The sequence below is a fragment of the Rhamphochromis sp. 'chilingali' genome (assembly GCF_963969265.1).
Source record: "Rhamphochromis sp. 'chilingali' genome assembly, chromosome: 2".
NCBI lineage: Eukaryota > Metazoa > Chordata > Actinopteri > Cichliformes > Cichlidae > Rhamphochromis > Rhamphochromis sp. 'chilingali'.
Genome location: NC_137930.1, coordinates 20,714,278 through 20,741,374, shown reverse-complemented (window position 1 = coordinate 20,741,374; position 27,097 = coordinate 20,714,278). Strand labels below are relative to the sequence as shown.

General features: G+C 41.4%; 1 protein-coding gene across 9 annotated transcripts in view; it reads left to right on the top strand.

Annotated features, from left to right (window-relative positions):
• The first annotated feature begins 199 nt into the window (after nucleotides 1-199).
• Nucleotides 200-27,097, top strand: part of sema4d (sema domain, immunoglobulin domain (Ig), transmembrane domain (TM) and short cytoplasmic domain, (semaphorin) 4D) — a 42,847-nt gene continuing 15,949 nt past the window's right edge. For 6 of the 9 annotated variants that reach the window (XM_080876347.1, XM_080876345.1, XM_080876346.1 and 3 more), the window contains exons 1-2: nucleotides 200-333; nucleotides 7,839-7,953. In XM_080876347.1, coding sequence (XP_080732473.1) covers nucleotides 7,916-7,953 — 38 coding nt within the window. In that variant the 5' untranslated portion in view covers nucleotides 200-333; nucleotides 7,839-7,915. Of the gene's footprint in view, nucleotides 334-4,456; nucleotides 4,863-7,838; nucleotides 7,954-15,421; nucleotides 15,481-27,097 lie in introns of those variants that run through there. The other 3 variants (XM_080876343.1, XM_080876344.1, XM_080876341.1) reach the window with 3 other exon arrangements.

The window sequence follows — 27,097 nt, the reverse complement described above, 5'->3', positions numbered from 1 at the left end:
GCGATAGGATTTATTTAAAAAGTGTATTTAATTTTTTTAAGTACAGTATTTCAAAATGATAGTCTTTTCAGTCTAGACAGGTCGCCTGGAAGAAAAGAAAAAAGAAAAGAGGAGCCTGTCTGAATGTGGCTGTGCGCTCTCTGGAGATACCTTGTCTTCTCGCCGCCTCCCTGTGCACCCTCCCCCTGTCTGCTGATATCTCAGCCCGGAGAGTTTTGAATCCACTCTGTGGCCTCAGTCGCCGCCATGCTGAGCTGAGAGAGAGAGCGTCAAGTCAAACTTTGTCACGCTGCCTCAACCCTCATCTCCGTACGCACCGGGAAACGTCCCACAGTGAGTACCTTTAAGTTCAGTGAAATGTTTAACCTGCGGCTATCTGCTCGGTGAAAGTAGCATCTGTGTTTTTTGTCCCCCTCTCTAAAACGCGGAGTGATTCAGGGCTGTAGCCTCGCGGCTCCGTACTCGTGCGTGCCGTCGCAGACTTCAAGCTCAGCTGCACTTGTTGCGCTGTAGCTGAAACCCCAACAGAGACAAAGGGAGGTGTGGAAAATGCATCGTTTTAGTGTTTTACTTCTAAGCCATTTTTTAAAACTCCAGCTTTCGGCTTTTACATTACTCTCTCTCGACGTTTCAGAGCAGAAAATAAGATGTTAGCAGCGGGCGGCTCTGGAGTCCATGCTGTCTTTTAATCGCAAAAACCCTCCTCTGTACTTCATTATCTCTTGTCCCCCAGCTCACACGCATTTTTTTAAAAGTATTAAACTGTTATTTTAAAATGCCAGTCTGGCACCTTAGAGGTCAGTCGAGGGTTTTCTACCCTTGGCATGCATAAATCAAGAGTGCGCTTTCACTGCAGCAACAAAAGCCCTTTATTGACAGCGCTGAAGCACACAGCCACGTAACCACAGTTTATATGAAGAGCACCCAAATGTCACCGAGTGAAATAAAGACCTGCAGCATGCACTCTGAGGCCTCTTGGGGGAGTTTTAGGAGTTCTCCAAGTTTCAGGGCATGTTGTACTACCAAGACTGGGGAGGGTCGGCAGTGACCTGCGCATGGGTTTCATCAGGAGAGCGTTTTCACCTGCATGCATGTCTAATCTTAGGTGGTGAGCAGGCTGCACTGAATAATAGGTTATGCTTTTTGTCTTCCTCCTCTCCACATTTGCCCTCTGACCTGGCAGTCCTGCATTTCTCTGTGACTGTTTTTGGTTCTTTGGTGATCCCCCCACGCCTGCTCTTGACCTTCTGTAAGCATGGAGGGAAGGATAGGGACAGGTGGCCTCTCAGACTCAAGTTCTTCTCCTGATGCCAGATGAAAGGACTGAAGGAAAACTAAAGAGGAACTTTAAAAAAATAATAATTGTTGTAATTATTGCCTTAATTATAAGTTAATCTTCCATTTTATGGGCTGGAGGAAAAAGTGTCTGTTCTGAAAACACCATGAAGAGTAGAAAATATGCATGCATGACAAGGTAGAACTAGACAATTTCAACATTTTGGCTCAAAAAAATAATAATTTTTTTTATCTTAGTCTCAACTTACTTTTTTATGTCTAAAAGAATCTATAGGTAACGCAGCAATTGTTAGCTGCAGACTTTAGTACAACAGAAGTTGTTATAAATTGCAGTATTTGTCTTACCTCAATACGTTAATGACTGAATGCCGATCATTTGAGTTATAAACCAGCCCTATGATATTACAATGATTATATACAAGGTTGGTTTACATTGCATAAGCGCTGAAGAATTTTGGAAAGTGCCAGCATCTTGTTTTCACAGCTTTGTTAGTGACTTTACCAGCCCCGCCTCTCTCTTCTCATCGTCCAGCATCGCAGCCTTCCCTGGCGGCTTCAATATGTAATTCTTCTGCCTCGTCGATTTTCATTCCAGAGGTCCTCGGAGGGTCACATTAGGCACGGGGGGCAGACACCCGGATCTTGTCAATATGATGGGCTAGCTGGCACCAAAGCACGCCAGAATCATGTCAGGCAGGGCCTTCAGGGGGGGTTCACAGAACTAGCCAGAACAGGATATTGCTGTGTGATCATTCACCAGCAGTAGACAAATCATTAAACCACTGGCTGCCTGCTGCTGAGCGGGTCAGACATTTCTGTCTGTCACTCTGACTTTCCCTTGGATTAGAGGTTTTAGTTGTGCTTTTTTTTTTTTAAGGTTGCCAGTGTTTCTTTCTGGGTTTGGAACATCTGCTGGAAAGAAAGGTTAATGTTGCAGAGTTAGTGTTTAGTCTAAAAGCAGTCTGGTTACAGTCATTTAAAAAAAACAACTCTTGTTTATCTCCCCGTACCAGATTAGGATGAGTAATTAGGTCATGTCTCTCTAATTGAAAGCACAGGATTCGCATGTGCTAAGTGAAATCACACAGGACACCGTTGCTTGTTAATGCTAACTGCACACAAACACGCAAACCTATCTTTAGAGTCCTTTAGAGCTGGTTGGGAAATCGGACATTGAGTCAGGAAGCGCTTGGCTGAATGAAAGTTTTGTTTTAAATCTGAACTTTCTGCAGAAATGTCACTTGTTATGGATGTCAGGCCTTATTTAGTTGGATGCCCTGTTTGGGTTTTCAGAACGAGCTCTCGCTGTTTTGCAGAGGAATTTGACAAAAAGTATTGAAATTGGTCCTTGCTGGAGCAGGTCCAGCATTTTTGTATAGGAAGCTTGCAGTAAGCACAAACACAGAGACACACACACACTGTGTTTGTGTTCACATGCAAACACAACTATTCCGCCACCTTAAAGACAACACTTTTAGACGTGCCACCTTCCTTGGCATACCTGCACTGTATTTAGTATGAATTGAATAAAGTCTTAATGGCTTTTAAGGTGGCCTGAGCAATTAAGCCTTTATTATTTTTCCTTTCACTTGTCTACCAGCTCTTCTCCCTAAAAAGGCACAAAAGAATACCTGCAATTGATCTGGGCAGTGGCACCTTCCCCCTCCTGCTTTGGGAGGTTGGGGGAGTCACCGTAAAAAGGTGTTTTGTCTTTGATGCATAATCCTCATTGTTCTCCCCATCTCATTAACAATACAGTTTTCTTAAGGCAGACGAGAGCGTAAACATGATTCTTCCTTCTTTAAAGCTCAGTCCACACCTGCGTGGCGTTTGGCGTTCATACGTCGCCATTCAAGGAAATATGGGGGACGTGTGTGATGTATGGCTCATTGTTTTGGTCTTGCTGGAGTTAAAGGCTAGGGGTCAGTGGCCAGCTTGTGCTCCTCTGATGTTGAGGTGTGCTCGATGAAATGGACATCTGTGGCGGCCTCCCCCCCTCTTCCTTTGGAAACACCCAACCCCCCCTTCGTGGCACACCCTAGTATCCCTCAGGCTGGAATAATTTCCTTCTGGCTGCAGAGTAGCATCTGGTTCCACATCAGCAGCAGACAGTGGCATGTGTAGGCACTTTTATGTCTGCATGCATGGTACTGGCCATGCATAATGCACTGCTGCATTCCAGAGATCGTGTCACTATTGAATGGTGGTTTTGAGTCAGCGTAGGCGAAGGCAAACACTGGGTGTGAAACTGTGTTCTGTGTCTTTTGTTAAGCACGTTCTGAGAAAATATTCCAATAATAGTCCACACCCTTCAGGGTTTGGCTGCTGTAATGGTTTTCATTCGCCGCTATTGAAGATTGCAAGAGAGTTTAGTTGCAAGTTAGAAAGTGTGACAACCGTAATCGCGATAATGAAACTGTATACAGGAAAGCTGTGAAGATTCCCAAGGTGCTGGCCCCCGCAGCTATGACTGATAATGCTGAGAGAGCAGGAAGCTTAGTGATCCGGCGCTGTCATGCTATCGACAGCTTGTTTGATGTTTTGAAAAGGTTCCCAGCGTTGTGTTCCTGAGAGCAGGGAGCTGGGAGGTAATGGAGTTGGGAGACGACGCCTACATACAGTACATTCTGTCGCTGCGGAGAATATCACGGTGTGACACAGCTGACAAGAGGAGGGCATCTTTCATCTGAGATAAAGTAGTCGTTCTTTTGTCAAATGCTCAGCTGGGTTTGTTTAAAGAGGATAGTTTTTCTTTTGTCAGCCTGACGTCACTCAACGTTTGATAGTTCACTGACTGGATAAACAGGAAGAAGTCCCAGCTCCTCTTATTTATGTCCCCAGGATGCAAACTGTCTTCGCTGTTAACCTACGTGTGGAGTTTTTGTCGCTCGGGGCTGAATAAAGGAGTGCACCGGCTGAACCTGCAGTCCCCATTCACTCCTTAGAGAAGTGGGGGAAGAAAAAAAAAAGGGGGGGCTCCTCAACACTCGTCAACAATAGACACACTCCCACAGATGCACACACAGTCACTACCCTAACCTCCCCTTCCCCCATCTTCTCTCCCCTTCCCCACCGCCCCCCACAAATTGTCCCCCTCCCCCTCCTCAGCGATTGTGTGCACTGAGGCTTTCCAGAGGCGCGATCTCAGGGCTCTCGCTCTCCGCCGGTGAGCAGTGTTTGACTGCTGCGACAGGGAGGAAAGGGAATACGAGCAGTTTCGCCTTACGCTCAGATGGAGACAGCCTGTCACTGGCATGTGCCAAAGTGAAATAGGTCTTGAATGCGAGCCCTGTCTCTCCAGCCTTTGCAGCATCTTGCGTTCCCTTTTTTTTCCTTCACCTTCAGTGTTGATCATGCTAGATGGAGAGAGAGAGAGACAGATTGCTCTTGACTGGTGAGCAGAGAGGGAGGAGGTGACAGGCTGGTTGTGCTGGATGACCAGATTTTATTATATTTTTTTTAACATCTGTCATGCAAACCTTTCACGACTGTACCAGTAATAACAGTGTGTCTGAGCCACGTTGGAAGAGCTTCTGTACCTGCAGGATCTTCCCACTCAGATTATGGTAAGATTCACGTCGCACACAGCTCCGGCTGTATGCTGCCACCTAACAATGATAGATATCAACAGAATTTTATTTATTTATTTATTGTTTTGGCAATAGAAGATGCCTGTCAAAGCTTGCTCTGTAGGGTGGAGAGAGTGTCCAAAATGGTGCATGCTATTTTTACCCAAATCTCATATGTGAGGTAAATAATTCAATGTGCTGGGTGTGCTGGGGCATGCAGCAAGGGAGTTTCCACATTACCTTATTTGCTTTTTGGCTGTTCACTCTGGCTGTGTGAATTAATGGAGAAACAGAAAAGGACAGTATCTTATTTATGGAAATCGGTGTTTATTGGCAGACGTGGAAAGTGTTCGTCTTCTTACAAGCTGTTCATAAATCTCCCCCCAGGTTGGATATTTAAATTTTCCTGTAGCTTGCCCCAAGTTGGTCTCCTTATCTGGGTATGAAATCCTTGTAGAAACAATGCTGGGTTTTAATTTGCTCAATTTAATGTTAATTTGTTTAGACTGCAGGTGGATCACACGTCTTCTCACTTCACTTCAAAGCGTGTCGTTCTTCTAGCTCTGAGCAGGTCCTCTTTCGGCTTTGCATGTGTGGAAACCACCGGTCTTTTGGCATTCGTGTCACTTATGTATGTTTTTATTTATTTCCCTCACCACTAGCTGCTTAAATCTAGCAGCACAGTTACCGAGCCAGGATCGAGGCACTGCATCATTGTTTGCACGAGTAGGAGAAGGCGGTTTAATTTGGGGCTCTGGGTAAGGAACTCCTCGCTTTTGCAAGAAAACACCAAATGGGTCCAGCACCACAGTGGGCACGAGGTAGTTTCATACTTGAGTGTCTGCCACATTGTGCAAAACTGTGGCCTCTTGCATATTTGGAAAAGTCCAGTGTTGTAAGAAAATGTTATTTTGGAAATACTGGAAGGAAAGCTGACGTTAGATTTATCCTGGTGTCATGGATGAGTTCAGAATTATCAGCGACAACTCTGTTTGTTCTGGAGTCTATTTATCCTTTTTGGAAATAATTTCAACAACAATAACAACAGCATCTGAGGGAGCAGAGGAAATGGCCTCTAAATCGATTACCATCAATTACTTGGTTGTATACAGACAATGCACAAGATGGACTGAAGTTCAGTGAACATCTGTATGAGTGATGAAGGAAATCAATGCATCAGAGAGGGAAAAAAGATGGATGGCAGATGTAAAGTTTAGAGTTCAGGATGGAGGTGAAGAGTAGCTGTTTGCATAGATAAAAGGAGCAGGAAAAGCCACTGTCCACTCACTGACTGGCTGCTACTGGTGCCTCTGGGCTTGAGGCTGATTTACGATTGGATTGGGTGGGGCAGAGACCTTACCTTCACCCCCCCTCATGCACATTTAGCTGCATATGAATTGGTATTTAATGTTTATCTGCTTACAGGAGCTAAGTCCCACTCCTGCAGGTTGTAATCTGTGTCACGTTAACACATAACTGAGTATAATCTATAAATCTGATGTGCTGCTATCATAATCTTTTAAGGTCAGATAAGCTGAGGAGCTAATGCCAGGTTTGGAGATGGAGCATCAGCCAGCGGGACACAGACAGGATACGCCTCATCTGATCAGCTTATTAAACTTTCAGATTCAGAATCCTGGCAGCAAAGTTAATCTGCTGATTTATGATTTATGTGCATATGTAAATGTGCATCATTAGAGGGGCATTATCTAAACATTTTTTTCAATAGATTTGTATGGTATTTTTTAACACCTTGTTGATAATTATCTTTTGACCTTTTCATAAGGATGATTGATGAATTATTCATCCTTTGATCCTGGATTATAACCAGCCCCACTGATTCATAGTGTCTGTTCACTACCCGGTGGGCTCCTTGGTGCACTCTATTTATGCTAGCTAGCTGGCTGGTTGGCTGCTTTGGTAGCTATGGAAACAGTAAAGCTGAACAGACCAGGCCTTGCTTGGCTAATTGTGAGCAAGTCAAGTGTGTCTGCAAAAGTCAGATGTTCCCCAGCACGGACTACATGTAAGATGGTTTTTGGGGTTTAAAAAAAATTTTCTCCACAAAATTTTTGTCTTTTGGAGCCAAAGATGTGCTGAACTTTTTCACCCAAGAGAAACTGAGATGCCTGTTAATATTCTGAAGATGTCATTGGTCAAAAATGCATAGCTGTGTCTTTAAATTACATAATTTTGCTACATCTGAAATGGATGGCAGTTCTTTTTTTTTTTTTAATTGACTGTTAAAACACATCTTACATTTGAATACATTTCTGAAATGGTGACTATATATGGTGTCACCCATTGAATTACTGTTACTGAATTACTATTATAAAGGTTAGCAGTTGTCAGTTTTGTTTTGTTTTTTATTGAGATAAGTGACCAAACCAAGTCAAAGTGTTAAGCTAGCTGTTATTCAATGCCTATATAAATACAAAGTGGAAACTAGAGTTAAGGCTGTAGCTCATCTGTTTAAAGGTTTATTGGATTGTGCATTTAGAGACATTCGTCTGCATGCCTTGATTGTAATCAGTAGTACTCATGAGGTACTGCTGACTTCCTATCAGCTTGAAGCAATCTGGCAGTTCTCCTCTGACCTCTGGCATCAACAAATGAACAACAGTGCCGGATTCAAGTTCACTAAAATCACCTTCTCATGCAGCAAGTTATCTTGCCCATGTCGGCATGCCAATTTAAAATAAATATAAAAAGAAAATCAACTATAGTATGTTTGTTGTGGGTGTGAAATGATTACGATAGACCAAAACAGCATTTTTATAAACATGTCTATTTCTGGTGTAATGTCAAATATTTTATCTTGGGAGTCTACAAGGATCAACTTGCTTGGAGTCACCCCCAAGTGGTCATTTGAGGAACATTTGAGGAACTGCGGGTACCCGATTGTTTTTCTCATTTCCGATGATTTACTCTAACCCAATGTTGTTGTTGTTGTTTTTTTAACCTCTCTTGTAGACGTGTACTGCGACCTTAGCCCCGGGCGTCTCGCTCAACCGTTTCAGCTGTGTGAAGGAACGTGAAAAGAAGATTTAATGAATCAGTATTCGCTAGCCGACGTGATGACGGACAAGTAAGTGACTTATTGTTATTTCTCTGGAGAGCACGTTCATGTGTAGGCGTGCAAAGAGCTCACAGTAATCAGGCGTTTTGTTTGAGTGAGAAGTAACCAGATGATGCTTGTTCTTGTGGTTATTTTGCTTTGCACCAGCTTGTAGGCATTCCTGTAAGTGTGTTAACCGTGCAGAATTCTAGGAGGAATGGGTTCAGATAGCGCAGAGAGATGTTTGATGTGGTTTACGGTAAGCAGTGTTGGTAAAAAGACAGTCTGCTTGGCCCCTGTAGATGTATGTCATTTGCATCGGGGGCTGATTTGCATTTTCGTTCGCTGTGCTGGTATGTTGCTGTTGCTGCTAGCAGCTCTTTATTTCCCTCACAAAACACAGTCGTTTAAAGGGTTTTCAACCTTTTTCATGCTGCCTCTTCTTTTGCTTATTCTTTGTGTTCTTCATTTTGTTTCCCTTCCCCCTTTTCATTTTGCAGGTTTCTATCTATACTTGTCTGTCTCCTTTTTGTCTCTTTTGTCCACTTGGCCTTTGCTTCTCACTCCAGTGTTTGTTGGATTTGATCTGCAGAGATCTATAGAGAATTTGGGTGCAGTAGGAAAAATAATCTGCTGTCAGCAATCATTATAGGCGGAATAAGTGGTGCAGGTCAGTCAGCTGAAAGGGATGCGCACAAAAACTGCATAAAATAGGTCAAACAAGGCCCAAACTATTATGTGCTCGAGTTTACCAATTTCTCTTTCTGTTTTATAAAGCGACAGAGGGTTATATGCACAGAGTACAGTTGATAAGATTATGTTGTTAGCTGTGGGTCAGCAACTCCAGCATCTCTCCACTTATTGCTAATGCACCTGTTAACCCTTTTGAAAGTGCAACAGGAAAAGGGAGGGGTGGATCTGGTGAATCACGCTGTCTTTATATGAAGCAGGCCTTCGGGTGTCTTCCCTGGTTAACACTGGCGCTCTGTAATGTCAGCTTAAAATATGCATTTAGTTTAGTAAATCCAAATAATCCTATATTTGCCCAGAAGGGAATTTCCCTTGCAAATTAGAAGGTTCCCTCAAGGATGCATTGCAATTTTTGCCGAGCCAGACGTTTTTATAATGATTTGGATGCGGTATAAAGAAGAGAAGATATTCTTGGAAACTTTATTTTGAAAACAAGACGTGGCAGAGTTTTTATTAAGCCTCTGCTGCACGGAATCAATTGTAGCGAGGAACGGGGAGTTTCTAAGTAAGAGATGATGATATTGACAAGCTGGATGAAAGGTATCCCAGCAACCAGAAAGTGGTGGTGGTGGGAGGGTAGCTTATTGTGTGCTAGATGCTCGCCCGTGTTGTAGGATGATTGTTTGACTGGGATGAATGATAAATGTTATGTTGAAAGGAAGTGAGGGGAAAAGTTGGAGGACGTGCCCCCCGATGGTGACGGCGAACAAAGCCTCCCTCAACATGGGTCTACTTAAGATTCACACAAAGGCAGAAGAAGATGGCCACTTATTTTCTCTCCAACACACACACACACACACACACACACACACACACACACACACACACACACACACACTTTTTTTTTCTTAGTTCACTCATGAGCAAACATTTACACATAGCTGGATACCAGTGGACATTCCTGCAGATGTGTGCATTCCACTTGGTATTCCCAAAGTCAAGCTGGCCTCTGGAAACGTGTTTTTTGGATTATTTATAATTTTCTGGCATTTGTTTAATCGAAGAGCTCTGATCTGTGTTTTCCAATCAGATTTTCTGCTTGAGTCAGAAGCTGATTATCCATCTGTACATTTGCTCTAGTATCCTCAGACACGAACATGTTTCAGTTGCTGGATTTTCCTTTGGTACCAGGATGCTCTGGAATGAGGAAAGGTTCTAAAGCCAGATTTGCTCCCTGGTGCTTGGAGGCATTTTTTTTTTCCTGGTTAAATTCAAGCCTGCATAATCCCTTACAACACACTGTTTTTTTTGTGTGTGTGTGTGTGTGTGTGTGTGTGTGTGTGTGTGTGTGTGTGTGTGTGTGTGTGTGTGTGTGTGTGTGTGTGTGCTAAAGTCTAGAGTCTATGTTCTGTTCACTCTGTGTATATTGAGTAAACAGGAATTTCACCTATTTTCTTTTCCCTCTTAAAAGAGTTGCATCAGGGTTGAATATATTACATCACATAGGAAGGACAAAGAGAAGCACAGTGCCTCAAACACACTCCGATACAGACAGAAGTGCGCTGAGTGTAAGCTCTTCATTGGAAATTGCATCTCCATCTGGTGCCTCTGGTCTTTAAGGAAAATGGGGACAGCAAGATAAAAAAAAAAAAAAAGCATTGTTCCTTAAGCCCTCAAACCATACTATCCGCTTTCTTTATGTAACTGTTCCTGTCTTGTTTTCCATAAGGAGATTCCTCCTACTCATTTTTCCTTGCCCTTCGCATCTGTTCTCTTCCCTTTCTACAACCACTGTGTGAATTTGCTCTCTCTCTCTTAGCAAAGCCATTTTTCCCTCTCTCCCTCTGTTGCTACCATTTTCCTTCCATCCCCCACCTGTGGTGGTGTTTGCTGACAGCCTTGTCAGAAACTTTGGATGTTTATAGATGGACAGTAATGGTAGCTGCACAGTGTGCATGTGCACGAGGTTGACACATGCACATTGACAGTGTGGTGTCTATTTATGCGCTTTGCTTATCTGTGTCTAGGCCCCATGTGTGTAATCATGTCAGTCTCAGGGGAGTGAGGATGCAAGCTGGTTATATGCTTAATGGCTGCTTACAGTAAAAACCACAGTGGCACCAGAAATGTGCTAAATGTTGCAGCCTTGTGAGTAAAGATATTTAAGGGCACACCACTCTGCAATTTGACTTCTTTATTGGATATTTATTATTAAATGTTTTCTAGTTTCCTCCAGCCACCTGAATAAAACAGGGGATAATACTGGTCTTTGCTTGTGGAAGTTTGTGCACAATTTGATGAAGTTCAGAAGAAGAATCCTGATGACTTAAAAAATGGCCAGACCTTCCGTCCAGGGTGACATTTGTGGGTTTGAGGAAATTGTTTCAACAACTGTGGGATGAACTGACAATAAATTTGCGCAGAAATTTGTTTCCTTTTCAGGATGAACAGTTGCCAATTTAATGATCCCTTCATTTTTCCTTTTTGCCCACCAGTTGGATTTATCACATACTTCAAAACTAATAACACTTCCATCAGCTGCACTTTGTGGTAATTGCAAATGTTAGCAGAAAAACATACCAAACTGCTCGGAATAAGCATTTTTACCTTGGGAAATATGTTAGCATGTGGAAAGGAGCTATTCAGAGTAGCTTTGTGCCAAACCTGTGTGTAACCTAATAAACTTTGTTTGATGACTCACCAAAAGCCACTTGCATGACTGGAGAGTTACTGTGTACTTTTATGAATGGGAACCAAAGCTGATAAGGCATGCCATAGACATCTGAGATACTTAAAATACAACTTTGGGTTTGGCTTGAACTTTTTACTCGTTGAACTTCTTGCCAGTTTAAACTTTTATGACACATGCACTATGTGGGGGGAGAAAAAAAAGCTACTGGGCCACATTACACCTACAGGAGCTGCTCAGCCATAGAAAGCCATTGCATGAAGATCCCGGTGCACAGATTTTTTTGCCAATGTTAATGAGTCTAACAGAGCACGGGCAGTTTTTACACACTTGGCAAACCTCATTCTGTATCTTTTGCACAATCTGACAATTCATGGCTTTTGAAATTCTTCCACAGACAGTTGATTGTGTAATAACAGTTGATTTGTGTAATAACAGTTGATTGTGTAATAACTAGAAGGGAAGAAATTTTGCAAACTGACTTGTTGCGATGATGGCATCCCATTACAGTATTGCGCTCAAGTCTGTTGAGCTCTTGACAACTACCTTTTCTTTCACAAATGTTTGTAAAGATAGACTGCATGGCTAAGTGTATGATTATTATTTTTTTATACACCAGTGGGAGTGGGACTGAAAATGTCTAAATTCAAAGATTAAGCCATTTGGCCCAGTACTTTTGTCCATATAGTGTAATCTGAGAGTTCATCCAGGAAGTATTTGTTTCAAAGTTCCTGAATTCATTACTGTTACCAAACGGGGAGAGAGATCTTGACAAGACGTTCCAACAGTAGTTCAAACTGAGAAAATCGGGTGTCACAGAAGAGTGGGGTCAGTATGTTTACCATTAGCTGAGTTCCTGAAGTAGGGCTACTAAAGCGTTTGCTCTGGCTTGAAGAGTCTTCAAAAGGACACTTTAGCCCCATCCTCATTCAAGTCCACTCATCAATTTAAAAACCCTGACATTTCCATTTCCTCTCCGTCCGTTCTCCAGACCGCTGTGTCACCAAGGGCATGTTTCGGGGCACTGGCTCGGCTTGCGCCCAGTCTCAACATCCTGAATTGAGACATGTGAAGGCGTGGTGTCAGTTGTGTCATTGAGGTTTGTGGGTGCACGGTTTAAAAACTTTGTATCAGCTGTCACAGGGTTTTGTGGGAGCAGAGGAAAGCCAAGTCAAAGCGCTTCCTGAAGATGTCGAGGGGGATGCACCCTTTGGCCTTCGGCTCATCAATCTTGCGTCTGTCATCTATTTCCAGTTCTCCATTGATGCTGTCAGAGAGTCAGGGAGACGATGCAGCGCTCGTTTGTATACAAGCTTTTTTCTGTTTGGTGGTCTCGTAGTGAAAATTAGTTAAGAGTGGAAGAAGAGGAGAGAAATTTCTACTTGAGGAAAAAAATGTGTCAAGCAGACTAAATTTTGCCCGACCTATCCCACCCCATTGCAGAATACTGTGGTCTCCTCTTTAACAAATATCAAACCCAGAAAGAGCAATAATATGTTGGCAATGCTCGTGCAAATCTAAAGCTTTATTTATGCGATCAGAGAACTAGCCATGCTTGTAGTCGTCACTGCTTAACATAATCAGATTATTCTTTTATACAGTAGTGTAGGGGGCCTCCATTATAGTAACTTACCAGGCAAATGCTAATGAATCTGCATATTTGGGTTGATTTAGCTGACCTGGATTCATTCGAGGGGAACATTTATCTCCTTGTTCTGAGATAGTTTGGGACTTCTCCAGCAACAATGTCCATTCAGCTTTAGTCTTTTTTTCCCCTTGTTGTGTTGTCGATATTTTCTTGCGTTTTTTTTCTGAAGAGAAATTTGATTCTTTTTAAGAACCTGTTGAAACGGACCCAGAGGCACATATTGAACTCTAGTCAAAGCAAGTGAAACTCTAAGCCGAGTTTAGAGGACTGTGTGAATAAAGCTGGTCTACTCGTGTAGGAAGAATTAATTCAGCCTGTTTTCATTTTGCTCAGAGAAGCGGTGCGAGGGAACCGACTGGAAAGTGTTGTGAATGGAGGCCCACCCATCTGTTTCAGGGACAATACGAAGATTTCTACTTTCATTCTTTAGACTAAAAAAATCTTATTTTTATGCACTAAAAAATAAAAGGGAAATAATTTTCCACCTGGCTGCATATTATTCCCTAATGTCTGTGTTATCTTTATGTTTCGTTAGTGATGCACAACACCAGGGCTGAGACTGTGCGAAACTTCATAAGCTCTTTAAAAAATATCAGCTCAGGGTTTTTCCTCATGAATACTTTTCTACAGTTCTTTCAACTGTGGAGTTTCACTGTTTGCTACTTTGACTGTTCTTTCTAGTGGTTTAGAGGATACTTGATGTACTTTTTAAAGTACTGACCAGGATTTTAGTAACGTTTGAAACAATCTGATGCACTGAGTGGCAGCACAACAAACAGCTACGCAGTCCAGAGGAAGCAGATGGGTTAAGAATTTAGCTTTTAATAAGAAGTTCACGAAGTAGACAGTGAAGCATAACCAAAAGGTTGACCTTTAGTGTACATTTACTGCTCCTAGAATTCTATTTAAAGTACTGTGCAAAAGTCTTAAGGCACTCATGTTTTAATATATTCTAGTAAAACAGATTAGGCAAGCTTTCTTCAAGTTTCTTTTAACTTTCTTCAGGAACAATTCCCCAGGTTTCTGGAAGGATATTCCAAAGCTCTTCCACAAACTGTTCTTTGCTGGATTTTTTTCCCTATTTCTTAAGGACGTGGCTTTCAGATACTGTTCATCTGCTGCAGATAGTGTGACTTTATTTTTTTATTTTTATGTGTGTAGCTTTGTGGCCTGTCACTTCTTGCTTGTTCAGTTTCCTCAGATTCGTTCAAAGGTTGCACACCAAGAAAAGTACCTCGTCTTTGGCATTTTTCTCAGCTCTAACTGAAGATGACGTGCTTTTTGTAACAGGCTGCTGGTAACAAAGTGCCTGAAGATTCCTAAATTGTCATGTGTAGAGACAACACTGGTTCTTTGAGTTAGGTGCCTTTTTTATGCTTGAGTGATTCAGAGGTCAGTGTTAAGTGGCTTAACAAACAAAAAACATTCCTTGAAAGTGCTGCGATACAAGGACTCGTCTGAAAATGAGGGGAAAAAGCAGCCAGTGTCCAAAGACAAAATCAATCAATCAAAGACAAAATCTGGCTTCTTGGAAGGAAAATTTAAAAAAACAAACAAACATAAAACAAGGGTGGCTCAAGACTTTTGCACAGTCCTGTACACATTTATTGTCAGATTAAGGTGTTTTAACTGTGAACCTCTGTCTTTCTTTAATTCACAGAATTAATACCATTCCCAAGAGCCTCTACTGAGCTTTACAGTTCAGTGTTAACATGCTAAGCTAAGAAAATGGCCATTGTCATTGTATGGCATTGTAGCATTTACCTCAAAGCACTGCTATGGCAAAATACAGCCTGAAAGCTGTGGACTTAAATTTCTTTACTAAAACTTATGAAATTAAAGGAACAGATTTAATTTAGCGTTTTGTCTGATGCAGAATTAAACATTTTTGTCGTTTTATTAAAGTGATGATTCTTTAGAAATTATGCAGAACAGAAGTTATAAGGTTTTGAGGCTTGGCCGTGACGGATGAGATTAGCACACACAAAGCAAATAAAATTCAGTGTGGAAGAGCAAATACTTCTTTATTTACATGTGGTTGTTTGACATGCAAGGCTGGAAAGGAAGTGGAACCTTAGCTGAGGTTAATGGTCATAACTGGCCGCTCACTATTGGTTCTAATATGATATCACCATGATAATACAGTCTTTGTGGATATTTAAGTTGTTATATAATTGTTTTGTCTTTTTAAAAAATGATTATCCACACGCGTGCGTGTGCGTGCGTGTGCGTGCGTGCGCGCGTGTGTGCGTGTGTGTGTGTGGCTATTGCTTCATCTTTCTATAAATGTTATTTACTGTCATTCTGAATATACAACATGGTTTGCATTGAATCATCACTATATCTGTGTCACCATGGTCTAAAAAAAAAAAAAAAGACCTAGCCACATTGAACCTTCTTCCTCTTGTAGGCTCTCACACACTACATGAATGTCATGTCTGATCTCTCTGTCTTCTTCCCCCCCTCCCTAGCTTGAGAATTTTATAATTCTCTCCGGAGGAAGAGCGTCGCATCCTTTAAGGATTCACAGGTCAGAAACTCAACTCCTCTCCCTCCTTCCCCTCCCTGTTTGCTGTGCAGACCAACACTGCACTGCTCGCTGGCTTGCAGGCTTCAACACGAATGCTGCATGCTTCTCCAACCTTCTCCAACCCCCTTCCCCTGTAACCACTTTGGGGCTTTACTGTTTTTTGGTGTGTGTGTGTGTGTGCGTGCGCGTTTCCCTTGCATGATCTCACTTGGACAGCCTGATTCTGATTTGAATCCTTTTGTTTTTGCAACTTCCTTTTTTCCCCCACCCATCATTCCCTTGTGCTTTCCTCTATGAGATTCGGTGTTTCTTTGCTTTTCCAGTCGTGATTCTTCTGTTCTGCGTCTGCTTGGAAGCAAGTTATCGGTCTGCGTTGCCTTAATTACTGTTATCTAATGATGCATGTAGTGACGGGTATTGTGTACACATGCAACTAGCTTTTCACTCTGGCTTTACTCAGGCCCCCCCAGACAGCAATTGTCCAGTCACAGCTTAGCTACCGTAACTAGGCACGGCAGGTCTGTCAAGCTTTGAATTTCTCCATATGCCAAAGTGGTGTCCGGGTGGCTGAAGATAGACAGAAACTTGGCACCTGAAAGCGTTTGGAGGGTGGTGTCTTTTTATCAACTTTCTGAAACTTGAACAGGAGAGCAGAAGTGTTGTTTTGGTGCTCTGCATGTTTAAATGCTAGCGTGCCCAGCTTCACTACCTTTCTAAGCAACTTTCAAAGCTGTGTTGAGCTTGTGGGGTTACGGTTTGCAAGAGCAGCAGAATCACCAAATGGGATAGAAGATGCAGGTATACTAAAATTAGTAGCCATAGCGTCTTTTTCTCTCGTCTCAAAACCAGTAAAGCAAGAATAAACTCTTCTTTTGTTACTTACAGACCCGTAAGTAATTGTTTGAGCTAAAACGTGTTCATTTATAATCTGAGACCAAAGCTAAAAAGAAGTAGTTCATTTTTTTTTCTTTTTAATTTTCATGAAATTAAATGTTTCTTTCTCTTGAAAAATTCCTCACTCAGTGTTCGTTCGTTCTGCTCGTCCCTGCTCCACCTGCAGTGGTTGCAGACTCGACAGACTGTTTGAAAACCACTTCCCTTAAGAAACTGCTAAATGTGAGAGTGAATGTTTGAACCACAATCGCCGCAATTTCATCTCGGCTCTAAAACGTACACAAAATACACAAAGTTAGCGTTCCAGGTAGGGAGGCCTGACGAGATAAAGTCTGAAAACATCAGCTGGCAGCATGGAGTGAAGTCACAGGAGCCTCGCTCCCAGCAAACTGTCAGTACAGGATGCGTCGCTCAGCCACACTCGATTATGAAAAGAATCCGAACACCTGTGAGATGTTTGCTTTTCCCCCTCAGCAGCTCGAGGCCTATCAACATAATGCAGTTTCCAGCCGCAGCCATCAGCCCGCACCTCTTTCAGCTGTTGTGATCAACACCAAAAGTGCTTAACAGAAATAGGACTGATTAGCAAAGTGTTGACAAATGTTCCGCTCACCAAAGACATGCATTAAAATGGTAGTTTATTCCTGTAGAGGTAGTTTTAAATCAGCTGTGATCTATTACCGAATTTGTAGCGTTACAATCCATTTTGGCTGGTGAAAACATTCGTTTTTGTGGGGGGGTGTTGTTTCTTAAATCCTGTCCTGTTCGGCAGCTTTTTGCTATCAGAATTATGATCTGAATGCACTGTTGTGCCAAACACACTGCTTTTCCGAAATGAGCTCTGTAGGCTCCTCTTGTTCATGTTTCTTTTATACATTTATTTATTATTGTTATTTCAGTTATTATGTTATATGTATACTTTAGATAGGACAACAGTCACATGATAAAACTATCTACAGTGTGCATAAGGCCAGGGGGCGTATGGCGGTCGGTTGAATATTTAAACATTTGTTATAATTAAAGTCAGCTGGTGACAAATGGACCTTTTGTATTGGATTTATTTTTAATCTGCTACTTTCACTGTAAACTGTGTATGCGCCACTTGTGAGAAGTGAACACTTGACCTAATTCTGCAGGCCAGATCACGAGAAATTGGTGTGAGAGGAGTTTGAAGTTTTTCTCTTGGCTCCGTGTTTATCCCTCTCCGAGTGCTGCGAAGGAAATGGTGAAATTAGTGTTTTATGTACTGGTTTGCCAAGTTCAGGAGGACACACTGTTAGTGTTGTGGCATCCTGTGGGCGATGGGATGAGTTTTCACACAGCACTCCAAAGGAGGGTTTTGTCTATGCCGGGCCAAAATTACCACCGTGAAATCAGTGCCTGCTGAAGAGTGCTTTGAGAGAGAGGCAGAAGAGAAAGGGGTCCTCTTTAAAGGCGGAAGAAAATATAGCAAGGTTTCAGTGATGTTTACAGCTAATTTTGAATGTTCCTTGACTGGTGGGAAACTGCAATTTGGAAGATTGTTTGTTTGTTTTGGATTTACCTTATTGCACTCTTTAACCACTTAACAGAAAAAGTCATTAACATGTTGGCTAACATTAGCTGATTTAAAATCCAGCTGCAGAGAAGTATCCCACTCTGGGTGCTGAAGTCACCTGCCCTTTGCTGTTGCTGTTTTAAAAAGGTGGGGTTTTTTGTTTGTTTCTTTTAAACTACAACCAATGCAACTACCATTCACGAGCTTGGGACCTTCAGCTGGGCTTCCCAAAATAGTCTCACAGTATGTGCCCCATCACAGCAGCCTCAAGGAAATTACATCAAGTGAAAGGTTTATGATTTTACTGCGAGCGGTGGCTTCTGTGTGACCCCAAACTATATTATAGATTGAAGTTATTCACCTCAGACAGAGTGGCAACACTTAAAAAATTAGATGGATTCTCAATGCAGCACTTAGCATTTCTTAATAGTTTGGTATTTTGCACTGTGTACCAATAATATTACCATTGCTGTATTAAAAAAACAAACTCTGAACACTTGTAAATAATGACAAAAAACAGCAAATTTCAGATTTGTAATATATTCTCTTGGTGATCACCAGAAGTTCCTTTTTCTTTTTGCCAGTACAGATGTCAATAGTAAAACTCCTCCACTTTTTCCCTCCTTTTAATTAAAAGAAAAAGAGCCTGGTGATTATGTTTTCATGTTAGACTACAGAGGCACATTCAGTACTTGGACAGAGAACACCACACAGTAATCCTTGTTCCTCTAGTTAGCTTACTTCACTTGCCTGTATGTTTATAGGGAAGTTTTTCCAGAGCCATGTGACTTAGGGAAAGGGCGTGTTGTTTTTAAAAAGCTTGCCATCGGCAGACTAAATATACCCTTTACTGGACCTGACCCCTCATTTGCCTTTGCTGTGGCCACTTTAGGTCGACAGGCTAGCTCAACAGGGGCCCTACAACTAGTAATTATATAGGAGGGTTTCCATTTTGCGTCCCCTGTATAGTGTTGCCTTCACACAAGCTCTTTTCCTCAATTTAGACATTTGGGTTGTCATCGATGGTTTACCTAGAATTTAATTCTACCTTGTTTAACTAAATGAAACCCAGAAATTATGGGTTTTTAGCCTGTTTTTGGTCAGAAATGAGGACAGTGTACACTTTGTCAACATTCAGTCTTAATGTAAATGGATATAGTGAACCCTGCTGATACATCCTGCTGATAATCCTTGATCTTAAAGCGCGCCCCCCCCCCCCCCCCCCCCCCCCCCCAGCACATCCCAGTGAGATCACCATGGACAATGTAGAGTGACTGCTGTATCATCTGTTGCAGTTTTAAGATGATTTTTTTCTCCCATATGACCAATAGTCAGCTGTGCCGCAGAGGTCGTACAGCTGTTCACTGGCTTTCAGAGGACTTTGTTAAATTAATGGGGCTTTTACTAGGTGGCTTTGTAAGTCTGAGCTGTAGGCTGAAGTCAATCCTCAGTGAAATCCAGATGGCTTGAACCATAACTACAGCTTGAACTGCTGTGCTGATTTATCCTGAAAAGTTAAGCAAATCGCATCCAAGTTAATCACATCAAAGTCTGTTTGCAGGATTGGTGGAGCAATACTTCATACATGTCTGACTGTTCACTTTGACAAGCACAAATCTTAGCTTGAGAACCAGCAGTTCAAGTTGAATTATTGGTAAAATGGATACTGGATACTAGGGCTGGGCCATATTATACCGTTCACGGTAATACCGGTATAATGTTAGGCAACGATAGGAAAATGAAATATCGCGATAGAATGGGAGTAAAACGCGCATGCGCAGTGCCTTTGTTTTCATACGCACATGGCCGATTGTTGAGTGAAACAGATGAACCAGAATTGGTTTGTAAAAATGGTGCAACTTCCGTGATGTGGAACTGGTTTGGTGTTTGTCCGTCAGATACACGACAAAGCACATTTTTTTTGCAGAACATGCAAGCGGCCGTTGTTATTGTCATATTTGTCGGACTAAGATGCTCTTAAATCTGGGAGTAATCTGGGTCCTAAACTCCGTATGCTTCAGGTCAAACAACACTGCAGCGTCACTTAGAGTTAAAAACTGTCTAAATTCTTTCATCTTTAATAAAACGATCAGCATTGCTGCTTTACCAGGTGTAACTATAAAGTTTAACTTCCAGGCATCCATGAAAACAAAAGTTATTACATTTAACTGAGTTAGAAGTTAGCAGGAAGCTAGCGGAAGTTAGCTCGCTAGTTTCGCTAGTTACCTAAGCATGATATTGCATGTTCTGACTGAGAGATTTCTGAAAAAAATCAAACGTACAGCTCTGCTATCACTTCCAACATAAATGAAGACAGGAAACTAAACAGCAGTGACGTTTGTAGGGTTACTGAAGTTGGGCTAGCTGGTATATAATGATGTGCTACGTGATCGCTAGCGACACAGCTATGTTAGCATAACATAAACAGTGAAGCTGGAGGACGAACACTAACACTTTTCCACTTATAAAAGTTAACGTGAAGGTTCTTCATGGTTAGAGACAAATGCAATCGCATGGCAGGATGCTGTAAACGGACCAAACTTCAGTCAGGAGAACAACTGAGATAATCCATCCACAATACGAGGTTAGTCATTAATATACTGCAACAACATGGGAATAGAGCAGCTGCCAGAGAATTCAACATTAATGAAACAATGGTACAGAAGTGGAGGAAGCAAGAAGAATGAGTTTAATAAAGTTTGATTTATCTGACTGCTTTGTTTCGCTTAATGTGCCTTATAATCCCGTGCACCTTACGGTCCGAAAAATGCATACTGCACACTGCAGTTTAATGTTGCAAAGCACCTCTTTTTAACTTCAGTGGATATTATACATGGTTATGCTCAGGATATGTCAGCCCATTTCTACTGGAAATGCCTTTTGGTTAAACTTTCAGCAAGGAATTTGCATTTGCACTGTTACATTTTTATAAAGCTTTAATGTACATAAAAACCAGCTTCTTGTTTAAGTGAAAATAAATGGAAGGTTGTCTTTTTGCGCTAGTAATGTTGTGGAGTTGTATTTTGTCTCGCATCAATTATATCGTCGGTTATATCGTTATCGCAAATTTTCAAATATATATCGTGATAAATATTTTTGGCCATATCGCCCTGCTCTACTGGATACACTAAATTAATAAAGTTTAATTAATTCAGAAAAATAAGGCAAGCTTATAGGAGTGAGCTACAACAGCTGGGTTAACTTTGAGTAATAACTATAAACATAAAGGATCACTCATATTAACTTAATCCGGTTGTTCAGTGATGACGTGACGAATCCTACTTCCGGGTAGGGCTGCTCGATTATGGCAAAAATGATAATCACGATTATTTTCACTGAAATTGAGATCACGATTATTTGACGATATTTATTTCGTCCGCCAGAGCTTATATTATTTTTTTACATGCTGTAGTGCCATTTGTGGGAGCATTTCAAGTTGCTATACATCAATACAACTGTTATAGCCCATATTTTAAAAATGTGTATGCATTAAGTCCATAGTAACTACATTAATTGCAAAAAAGTGCAATAAACTACAAAAAAAATTGAAAATCGTTTTTGTTTTTACATATATTTCTACTTGGAGAAATTTAAGAGGTTTATCCCTCAAAACTTTAAATACAAAAAAGTTGCAAGAAATCCTATGATGCAAATCCTATGATGCAAATTTGCAAAGAATGTGCATGTGCATCAAAATAAACTATTTCCAGCAGTGCAATTCGAGTTCTAAGGCCTACAAGTAAAAAACTACATTTTCCGCAAAAATGACGTCACTTGCGATAGTTCACGTTGGTCTTTTTCAATGTGGGAAGTGTTAAGAACAGCTGATCGGATCGGCAAAGCGTGTTTCTGGAATATTATGTTTTTGTTCCTGCAAGCGCTTTTTATGCAATTTTTGCAAAGCTATATGTGGAAGGAAACCGTGACCGAGGACAAGCTGATGGCATAAGATGTAAGTACAACTCCTCCGGTTTCATATGGAAAAATATTTATTGTGCTAGCTTAGCGTTCAGGTTCTACAGGGATTTAAAAATAGTTACACAAAACGAGCATGCTGCTCTGACCGGCTTTAAAGGTTTAACAATAACAATGTATTGAATAATGACTTTAAAAAATAATATAAAATAGTGTGCAAATACTGATAACAGTGCAAATGTTTGCAATATAAGAAATAAATGAAAAATGTAAACTTTGCAGCCATAATGTTTCCACACCACTTAAGTTTGTTTTTTTTTTTACCTCTCTTTTCAACCAACGGCAGTCCACTTCTCTCCAAATAACTTCTGCTTAGCTTTCCGAGCTTCCCTCGGGTCCTCTTAATTGTTGTGACGCGTGTTCGAAATGCAGAGCAGTGCGCTTGATTTGCCACATGGAGCAGCGCGAGAGTAAAGCATGAGGGAGGGGCTAATAATCGGCTCAGTCATTTTTAATGATCGTTGAAAGCCCAGATCGTAATCGTGATTAAAATTCGATTAATTGAGCAGCCCTACTTCCGGGTCTAAAGTAGTCTGCGTTTAATATGGCTTTTGTGTTGTTAACATGTTTAATGTTATGTATTTTCTTCTATTTAATCTCCAAAAACTTCTAAAACAGTCAGTGATCACTGCTGACCTCCCTCGGCTTTTATTACCACTAATCATTTATTTAAGCTCAGTTTTTAAAACCTTACGATGTAACTACAGCCCAGCCCATGCAGCAGTATATGAATGACTAACCTCGTATTGTGGATGGATTATCTCAGTTGTTCTCCTGGCTGAAGTTTGGTCCTTTTACAGCATCCTGCCATGCGATTACATTTGTTCCTGACCACGAGAACACTCACGTTAACTTTTATTGAGTGTAAAAAAAGTTAGCTTGTTTATATTATGCTAGCATAGCTGTGTCGCTAGCGGTCACGTAGCGCATCATTATATACCAGCTAGCCCAACTTCAGTAACCCTACAAACGTCACTGCTGTTTAGTTTTCTGTTTTCATTTATGTTGGAAGTGATAGCAGAGCTGTACGTTTTAATTTGTTTCCGAAACCCCGCAGTCAGGACATGCTATATTGTATTTAGATAGAAGCTAGCGAGCTAACTTCCTGCTAACTTCTAACTCCGTTAAATGTCATAAATTCCGTTTTCATGGATGCCTGGATGTTAAACTCAATTGTTACACCTGGTAGAGCAGAACGCTGATCATTTTATTAAAGATGAAAGACTTTAGACAGTTTTTCAACTCTCAGTAATGCCATAGTGATCGTTTGATATATGGACCTGCAGCGGAGTTTAGGCCCAGACACGGCTAGTGACGTCAGACTTAACGACCGGATACAATGTGACAAATTACAGGAGTTCTGTTTCAGTTAATTGGAATCACACACCTTAGTTCCCTGAATAAAAAATAAAAATGGAATCAGGAAATGTTCATGAAAGCCCACAAACATGAAACCACATTACAAATGGAGCATAATTAAAATGGAGATCCTGACATTACGTGAATTGTTATTTCAACTTTTCAAATTAATAGAAAAGAGTAGGTGTGCAAAGGTCATTATAGGCTAGCAACTAGCTGTGAAATAATGGACATTCTCCATGTTTTCCAGTAGCCCAGAACGCCGTCTTTGTGTATTAATTGTACTTCTGTTGCTGCCGCCCCAGACACATCTGGCCAGTTAATGGATTGGATGTACTCATGTAATTCATAGTGACACCTTTTGGTTCGCTTGGAAATTTTTCTCTGTGTGAAAAGAAACCATATCACAGGGAAAAGGTACAACTTTACAAACTCCTCAACTGATTCAGACCCGAGTAAACAAACAAGTGCAAACCTGTATTAACTGTTACCTTGATTAGTTTTTTACCCTTTGATTTGACCTTGATAATTGCACTCAGTAGACCAAAACAACCGATACCCTTTGGAGGTCATCTTTGTTTCCAAACAAACTCCAGAGCAGTTCAGCCTTGATCTAATCTTGATGTGACACGAGTACATGGTGTTGGCTGCAGATTTAGCTGGCCAATATGGCCAATAAGCAGACTGAATGCTTTCACGTGATTGGTAGTGACTCATTTTGGTTCACGTGGAAACCAGTTCAGGGAAAAAAGATGCAAGTTAACAAGCTCATCAACCGATTTGCACCAGAGTAAATAAACTCTAGTTTATTTAGTTTAAATGTCCATATATAAATTCAGTAAAAAACAGTCCATATATTTAAAGCGCGAGATGTTTTACAAGGAAAGCATCTTTAATAAGATTGTTATAGCCCTGTAATGCTGAATCAGTGCTGTAGTCTTTTAAGATGACTCCCATTAGTGTGGGGAAAACATAAAACAGGGGACAGAATATATCTTTGATCATCTGATCGAAGCGTAATAGTCAGCTGGAGCCAGTAGCGTGTCTGTAAAGCCTTGGCCATCTCAGAATGTCAAAATCGGTTCATCAGCCTGCGAAGCTCACGCAACCCAAAACTCAGATACAGCTGGCAGTATTTTAAGATGGGCACCACGGTCCCTGTCAGGTTTAATAGGAGCAATTTAATGCCTACGGATGGCATTATCATGTGTGCATGTGAGCAAGCTCGTGTTTCTGCCACATCTATTGCTAAACTCCTTTTAATCTGTAAATGACATTGAAGCAGACGTCTGTCCCCATCAGTGTGTCATCCTCTGTGGTCTCTGTATTTTGTTTCAAATACAAGACCTCTGGCTTATTTTTTTTTTTTTTTTTTTTAAATACAAATATGTTTCACAATAGCACGACAACATACAGCTGAAGTTATTAAGAAATACCTCGGCCATAAAGAAAACCAGATGGTTTTGAAAGAGGAGAAGAAGAGAAACAATTTTTTACATTTTTCTTGCTGGAACCAAAAAAAGAGGTTGAAAGACTCACTACTTCTCCTGCAGTATTGATCAGACTTTAATCAAACTTGCACGCAGTGATAATTTAATGGTTCTTCGCTCAAGCTTAAGGTCAAGGTCACATTAGTCATTTCATGTGCAATAATATGTGAAGGATAATGTGTGGTGAGCTAATAGGTCACCGATGCGGTTTAATCTAAAAAATGACGAAAGATTGGAATGCAAATTGTGAGAACTGTGACTTGTTGAAGACATCACCCATTGCTTTAATGAGGTCATCCTCACAACAATGCACAATAACTTCTCTTCTACGATCATCCCATTGTTGCTAGATGACATAAAATGATAGGGCAGGTCTATTAGCAAGCCCTGTGCAAAGCTGCCTCGTTATCATGCACTCTTAGTGCTGCGTTATCATTATTCCCACAGCTGGGTGGATACTGTACAGATGGTCCTGCTGATTACGTCTGCCAAGAAGGGTTTGTGATTGGTTTGTTCTGTTTGTTTCACTGTCTGTTAGTGGCATTACTTGAAAAGTTGTGGACTGGAGTCCACAGCTTTTTGAGTATTGGAGTTGGAGATTGGCCCGTGCTAGAAGTGTTCTGGGTCCGGAAATTATTGGAAGGATTCTTTACTGTTGTGAGATGGGGCGTTATACTGAATCCTGAAAAAAGACATTCTCCCCACAAAATGAGCTACTTAGAGCACATTTCCCATTACACAGTTTTTGTGCGTGGTTAGGCACATTGGTGTAATGGCATCAAACGGAGCAGAAAAAAATGAGTTGCAGGCTCTTGACGTCCTGCGGCAAAGGAAGAAGAGCATCTCTGTGCATTGATGCTGATGATGGGTGAGTGCATGGAAATAGATCCAGCAAAGAGGGGAAAAAGAAGTGAGGAGTTGGAGCTGTTGGCAGGCACTGAATGTCCAATTCCCTCACGTCACCCTCGACTGTGCTCTGAATCTTTGCCCCACTCTCTGCTCACAGGATGCGGAGCCTCTTGTCTGCACTCTCTGCATTGGAAATGAAGCGGCAAGTGGCAAAGCTGCCATGTGTGGCTACGTGACAAGTCGGCCTACCGTTTCATTAGAGAGTTAGATGTCAGCCTGTTCTTCCAAATCGATCACGAAGGATGAGTCGGGGTCTTTGCTGACTCAGCTCCACCTCAGACACGGATCACAACAGAATCTATCGCTCACAATCGCTGAGTGAGTAACTCACAAAACTATGGCAGTAAAAAAAATTTCTTCTGTTAACATACCCATTGATAGCGGACGTCTACATGCATTACTTTTTGTCAATGCAAAAAGTTGCTCTACAGACAAAAAATGTTGACTACTTTAACATTGGAGTGTATAGAGATTGACTCACTACTGCAGCAGTGTTCGAGTGGCTCTTTGAGGAACTGCAGTTTTTAAAAATGTTCACTTTAAACACACAAATTAAAAAACAAAAACTTGCAGCTTGTTTTCCTCAAGTGATTGGGTTAAGCAAAATAAGAAACGGAATAAATCAGCTAAATAAGATTACACATCTTTGGTCCTTTAAAAGAAGTGCAAACATACGTTTTACTTTCATTTAAACTGACTTGAATTTGTTATTTCTTCTTCTTTTACTTTTGCTCAGACATTCAAAGTTCACACTGCAGATATGCTCAGCTTCTGTTTCTGCCTCTCTGTTCTCAGTGGGCCGCCTGCCAATATTAGTGCCCATTTAACAGCACAGTGCTGGGAACCCCAAGGCCCCAAGCAGGTGTCAACCTCCCTGCCCAGCCAAAGGAGCTGAGAGGGGAACACAAAGGCCTCAAAGAGACTTGCCAGCATGGTAACCGTCTTAAATATCCCCGGCCAGTATGGCCACTCCTCTAAATCTCAAAGCAGGAGAGAGTAGCTGCCAGTATGCGCTTTCTGCTACTGTAACACTGACTCTCAGAGGGTTTTGAAGCTTAAACTTTGCCTTTGACTCGGAATAGTGATGGGCGGCATCGGGAATGCACAGATGGAGCATTAAACGTATTTGGAGGCTTTCATTTATGGAATTTGGTATGAGAGGATATCTTTCAAAGGCACAAAAACCAAAAATTCAGCGTGCCTGGGGTCTTCAGCACAGATTAAGCATTGTTATCTCGTCCTTTCACACTGTTATGTCCGTCCTTTTTGGTCGAACATAGACAGTCTCAGCTGCGCTCATCCAGCAGTTTGTGTTATCTTAATGGGATGCATCCAGAGCTCCTGAGCTTGTGTGATCTTTGAAAACACTAGTTTGGCTCTGGGCTTTCCTCGTGGGTAAGCTGCCCTGGCATTTAGACATTGGCAAGGCTGTAGAAGACCGGGATGAGAGGGA